The 6,489-nt window shown below is 41.3% G+C and overlaps 1 protein-coding gene across 1 annotated transcript; it reads right to left on the bottom strand.

Annotated features, from left to right (window-relative positions):
- Positions 1-2,261: 2,261 nt before the first annotated feature.
- On the bottom strand, positions 2,262-6,262 carry LOC121414526 (tubulin alpha-1D chain). The gene is made up of 3 exons (XM_041607735.1): positions 6,110-6,262; positions 3,905-4,127; positions 2,262-3,517 (listed from the first exon to the last, which is right to left on the bottom strand). The coding sequence occupies exons 1-3, from the start codon at positions 6,110-6,112 to the stop codon at positions 2,385-2,387; spliced, it is 1,359 nt and encodes a 452-aa protein (XP_041463669.1). The 5' UTR covers positions 6,113-6,262; the 3' UTR covers positions 2,262-2,384.
- Positions 6,263-6,489: the final 227 nt, after the last annotated feature.

The following is a 6,489-nucleotide window of genomic DNA, read 5'->3' as shown; positions in this document are numbered from 1 at the left end:
TTTTCGTGTGTAAACAGAAAGCCGTGTCGAACTCTCTTAACCAGGTCACTGCGCGCGCTTTCACTTTTGGCATTGTTGTTGTTCGCACGGACAAGATTCGATTCCGGCGGTGAATTTCCCGCGTTTAATTTGCGACGTCATAATTCTTCTTCCGTTCGAGATCCGCGAGCCGTGTTGAACTCGCCTTTTTATATGTACGTATAAACGCGATCTCTGATCCCTTCTTCGCAGTGTTCAACCCGGCTCGCGGATTCAACACCCGAGCCGAGTCAATGTGTAAACACGGGATGATCTCAGTCAGTTATCCTCGACAATATCTCTGTTTGACTCCCCCCGGCACCCTCATTTATAAAGTGACAATCTCTCATTTTAAGTATGTCGTCGCACGTAGGACACATATTTTGATCAAATAATTCTACTTCTTGATGTCAAGAAATGGTATTTTAGTAAGAATTCTTTCATAATGATAAAAAAATAATTTTGTGTTTTTCCCAAATTGCATTTATTGGTATCAAGGATTTTAGGATTCCCAGAAACACGATTATTAATAACTGACTGACATAACTGTGTAGGTATAACACGAAAATACGGGTCAAAACTTGTAGGTGTGACAAGCCCGTCGCTCACCCAATCCCCATCATCAATTTGATATTCTATGCCTTCTCTCTATATTTCATTATCTACACTGTAAAAAAAACATGATTTTTCAGAATAAAGAAGATTTTGCAGAAAGCTATAACAGAATCATTCTGTAAAGGAATTTTTCTGCAATTTGAGAGAACGGGTCTGTTTAAAAAGGGGGAAAAAGGTTGTACGGTTCCATACACCAAATACCAGTTTCCTGTGAGATTACGCAATCCGGTAAGATTCAGGTGTTCTCGAGACTCTGCTGCAGGAACTTCTTTTATTTTAAGGATAAATTTTCTAACAGTGAATTATCTATACCCTCTTTCTTACTATCAATCTATCTCTCTCCACCTTTCTTACTATCAATCTATCTCTCTCTACCTTCTTTTCCTCTATTTCCCCCGCCTTTGGCTTTCAGTATCCTCTTCCCATCCTTACCTTCTCCTATGTAACCTAAGATTTTTCCCCGCTCTTTCTCTCCGTTAATGTCACCACTTTCTCTCGTTATTTCTTATGACAAAAAGTAATCTTTTTGTTGATGTTATCTAACCCCGCTTCCAATCTCTTTTTGCCTATATAATGTATTATCAAAATGAGATTTCAAGGTAGGTATAAGGTGGACATTTCTCTACAAACACGATGAATTGTTCGTTCAGCCCACCGTCATGACCGTGTCCATTGTAGTTTCAACATAGGCATATTATACACAATGGTATTTTGCAGGTCGTCCTTATGATAATTAGGGATTTTTTTTCTTTAACCGCGACGCAGAACGAATCCAATAACAGAGTAAACATATTGAAAATGCACATCAAATGACAATGGACAGATGGGCGATGTTTGTTGAAAATTGGCGAATTGGAAAAGCAGTTTCGTCCTACGTTTCAGAGGTGACGAAAAATCGCAAATATGCCGTTTGTCAGGATTACAGAACGAAACTGCTGTTTTGATTTACCAAGTGTCGACAAAGACTTCGTGGTTGCTCTTTGAAATGCATGGCGTTTGACAATACATTTTTTATGTTCTTGAATCTGTTATGTATCGCGGAGCAAAAAAACACTGATAAGGATATTTAAAAACGCCAACATCGTCATCCAGGTAACTTGATAATTGCCATCACCTGATGCATAACCAACAATTTATTTCCCCTACCACTCGTCATAAATCATATCATCATCGTCATCGTCGTTACCATTATCGCCATTTTCATAATCATCATCATTATCATCATCGTCGCGTCATTACCATTTTTGCCAATTTCATCATCACCATTATCTATTTTCGTCACCACCACCACCATCATCATTATCATTACTATCATCCTTCAGTACCGTCATTATAATCATTATAATCGGGGTCATCCCCTTTATTAACATCACCATCGTCATCATCACCATCATCATCATCACCACCATCATCATCATCACTATCATCATCATCATCACTAACATCATCATCTTCATCATCATCATCATCATTAAACATCATCATCACAATAGTCGAACAAATCAAACTGGTGTCACACTGATATAGAACAGTCCTGCATCAGTCACTGCATTTCACTCGCACACTTCGAACACAAAGAAACGACTTGCTCAAATTTGATGTCAGGTGTCCTTTTTGCCAAGAGATATGTATTTCAAATACTACAATGGGAATCATATTTTCCCTCCCACATGGGAATTAGGTAGATACTGTTTTAGATGAAAACGATAAATTGCTCAAACCAAATCCATGATTTAGGGTTCAACAGCAAGCTAATATTCGTCGCCCTCTTCCTCCTCTCCTTCCCCTTCGACGGAATCAGTTCCAACTTCTTCGTAGTCCTTCTCGAGAGCAGCCAAATCCTCACGAGCCTCAGAGAACTCTCCTTCCTCCATACCCTCTCCGACGTACCAATGGACGAAGGCGCGCTTGGCGTACATCAGATCGAACTTGTGGTCGAGGCGGGCCCAGGCCTCGGCGATAGCGGTGGTGTTGCTCAACATGCAGACGGCCCGTTGAACCTTGGCGAGATCACCACCAGGAACGACGGTGGGTGGCTGGTAGTTGATACCGACCTTGAAGCCAGTTGGACACCAGTCGACGAACTGGATGGTACGTTTGGTCTTAATGGTAGCAATGGCGGCGTTTACATCCTTGGGGACGACATCACCACGGTAAAGGAGACAGCATGCCATATATTTCCCATGACGAGGGTCACACTTCACCATCTGGTTGGCGGGCTCGAAACAGGCGTTGGTGATCTCTGCAACGGTCAACTGCTCGTGGTAGGCCTTTTCAGCAGAGATGACCGGGGCATAGACGGCAAGAGGAAAGTGGATACGTGGGTAGGGCACCAAGTTGGTCTGGAACTCGGTAAGATCGACGTTGAGGGCGCCGTCAAAACGAAGAGATGCAGTGATTGATGAAACAATCTGACCGACGAGACGGTTCAGGTTGGTGTATGTAGGTCGCTCAATATCGAGATTACGACGACAGATATCGTAGATGGCCTCATTGTCGACCATAAAGGCACAGTCGGAGTGCTCGAGGGTGGTATGGGTGGTCAAGATGGAGTTGTATGGCTCGACGACGGCAGTAGAGATCTGGGGAGCGGGATAGATGGCAAACTCGAGCTTGGACTTCTTTCCATAGTCGACGGAAAGGCGTTCCATCAACAGAGAGGTGAAGCCGGATCCGGTGCCACCACCGAAGCTGTGGAAGATGAGGAATCCCTGGAGACCTGTGCACTGGTCTGCCAGCTTCCTGATCCTGTCGAGGACAATATCGATCAGTTCCTTTCCGACCGTGTAGTGACCACGGGCGTAGTTGTTGGCAGCATCCTCCTTGCCAGTGATCAGCTGCTCAGGGTGGAAGAGCTGACGGTAGGTCCCAGTGCGAACCTCATCTGTAAAAAATTATATAAACATGATAAATATGGCGAATCCATAAATGTTGGTACAATGTAATGAAGAACGATAATATAATGCAAATCAGTCTAGAATAATACGTTTAACCACATCAGCGCTTTACCTGATTTTTTTCTGCTTGACAGTTGGTATTGTTGGCGTAAAGGTGTATTGACATTTCTCTATGATGTAGCCCTTTATTCAGTTATTGATTTTGAAGGTTCGCTTCTATTGATCTGCTTGGCTTTTATTCAGATCTTTATCGATTTGAGAGTAACACCTTGTGATGACCATCAATCAAAACAGTATTCTCTGTTGGCATCCATCTAGTTATCATGGTTATGCGAAATCAAGATACTATCATGCTTTAATGTACAGTTGCTTACCGACTACAGTTGGCTCGAGATCGACGAATACGGCACGAGGGACGTGCTTGCCAGCTCCAGTCTCACTGAAGAAGGTGTTGAAGGAGTCGTCACCACCTCCGATGGTCTTGTCTGAGGGCATCTGACCATCAGGCTGGATGCCGTGCTCAAGGCAGTACAACTCCCAGCAGGCGTTACCGATCTGGACTCCGGCTTGGCCGACGTGGATAGAGATACATTCACGCTAGGATAATAATGAATGAAATAAAATATAATGTGAGAACAAATCATATGTGGAGAAGCAGGTAGTTGTATTGATACCTGATCACTGGTATGTGAGGGTGTGTGTGTGTGTGTATGTGTGTGTGTGAGTGAGTGAGTGGGGAGCGACAGTCTATTTGTTACCATTAAAGATAATACATGAAAAGTATATTAACGCGGGTGTTAGTAAGATTTACACGCACGGGGTGCAACTGTAACAGTTCTAGCACCATGAAAATGTTTGGACTGTTTCAGAGGTAACCATGGTAACAAGTGTGTGTGTTATTACTCCCCGAATTATTCTAATGCCAGATCAAAATAATTTGCATTATGTTTTGAAAAGATAGTGATATGGAACCTTGTATTACGTCATCTTGATATAAAAACCATGACCAATTGACAGAAACTGTCATTAGTCATTTTCAGAAGTACTATTGCCCGTTGGCTGGAATAAATATTTGGTCACGTGGTAGATTTCAGCCAATCAATTGACCAGGAACCATATCCCCATTTGAAAAAAAGCAATATCAGCTGCACTATCAATCACAGAAGTCCGCCGACACCGGGGCAGATTGCGGCCTGACAAGAGCGTCACGTTTTCTATGTACACCATGAATTATTTCATCAACGAAGAATCGATTTAACTTCCTAACTAGGTAATAATTCGGGACTCATTAAACCACGACACCACCTGCTTGTACGTTCCCATGGCAACGGCGATGAAGAAATATTGCCGAGTTGATCATGGTTTGGACTTTGTGGATTTGATAGGGGCAGTCTATAAGGGGGTATAGTGTCTAGGGGAACATGCAATCAATCGCAAATCAATTCGAAGTTTTTAAAAATCAATCGCAAATTTTCGATCTTTTAATTCAGATCATCAGGAGCTGAGTTTACACAAACCTTGCCATGTATTGTGAATTTGCAATGAATTCTGTTTTCATCACCAACAATAAATGGAAATAAAACAGTTTGCAAGAAGTATAAATACATCTACCGTTAGATGACTCCGAATTTGAAACTGATATAGGCATTTGATCGAAAATATTTTGTTTCTTCAGCCATGAAGCCCCACCCTTTTAGTATGGGGCAAATTAGGAGCAAGGGTGTAAATAAAGCAAGCACGGAACGTCACAAAACTTATACCCATCATGAATGTTAAGAAACACTGTTAATGATGATAATAATCACAAATAACAATGATAGGGCGCTGTTTTATGAATAATAATTGGGGACAAAAGGAAATGGGCATGATATAAAAATAAATCATTAAAGCGAATCTTACTCCCACAATTAAAAATGATAGAATTCATTATTTGATAAAAAACATAGATAATGCATATATGCTTTATATACCAGAATAAAGTGCATTTGATTGTATATTACTTTATTTGCAAATATGCACATTAAAGGAATACAATATACGCCCAGGACACTTCCCTATAACGAGAAAATGCAGGGAAATAAAATTCACTATACAGAAGATTTTTTTTTTTTACATTATAATACAATGATCAAAATATCACATAGATATAGATATAGAAACACCAGTAGGTGCCTCTGAGGGACCGCAACAGGCAAGACGCAATCTGAGACTGGTCAATTCCAGCCAAAGTGCTGCTGATGTCCTTAAAAAAGCGTTATGTATGGCGCCGTCCCTCATAGGCATGCAGCCTCGACAGTCGCTGCCTTAGTAGACCACTTATAAAAAAAGACAGATGAAGACCAAATGTAAGTAATGACTCATTGATGGTCAGAAAGTGAGTGGGGGTAAAATCAATCCGGGTTAATATCAATATATATCTATATATCAATTATAGATTAGCCAATAAGTCATTGACATCGCGTTTTTTTAATACTGTTTTGGAATGTACAGTCGGGGGGGGGGGGGTGTTAAACAAAGTTAAGTAATACAAAAGTACGTGAGGAAAGTCCATGGTATTACAATGAAATAAGGCAACTTACCATATTGAGGTTCTTGAGTTATTAAGTGTTCAGGAAAAATTAAAAATTGTTGACAGTGATGTCCGAAATTCACAAGATGCCTTCGACGTGCGATGTGTCTACAGCAAAAGATGAAAGTATGTCCACTCACTGAAGGCGATGCTCGTTTTATACAGTTCTCCCGTTGCTATGGCTCTGACCATCAACGGTTTGTAGATAGCTCTCAGCCAATGGGGGTCGGGGCGACACCCACTGATCTGGGGAGATCAGGGACTCTAACCAATCACAAATAAAATGAGGCCAGTTGTCGCCTTTGATCTTGCCTATACATGCTATATGACTCGTAAGGTGTCCGGATTCGTACTTGAGGTTGATTCATAATCGATATTTCATTAACTGAT

This window comes from Lytechinus variegatus, chromosome 4, assembly GCF_018143015.1.
Source record: "Lytechinus variegatus isolate NC3 chromosome 4, Lvar_3.0, whole genome shotgun sequence".
NCBI classification, from domain to species: domain Eukaryota; kingdom Metazoa; phylum Echinodermata; class Echinoidea; order Temnopleuroida; family Toxopneustidae; genus Lytechinus; species Lytechinus variegatus.
The sequence above is the reverse complement of the archived record's forward strand: the minus strand, read 5'-3'. Positions and strand labels throughout refer to the sequence as shown.

Coding starts and splice junctions, on each gene's coding strand:
- LOC121414526 (XM_041607735.1), bottom strand. Junction 3,518..3,904: donor TCTCGAGCCAACTGTAGTCG/GTAAGCAACTGT, acceptor AATTTTTTACAG/ATGAGGTTCGCACTGGGACC.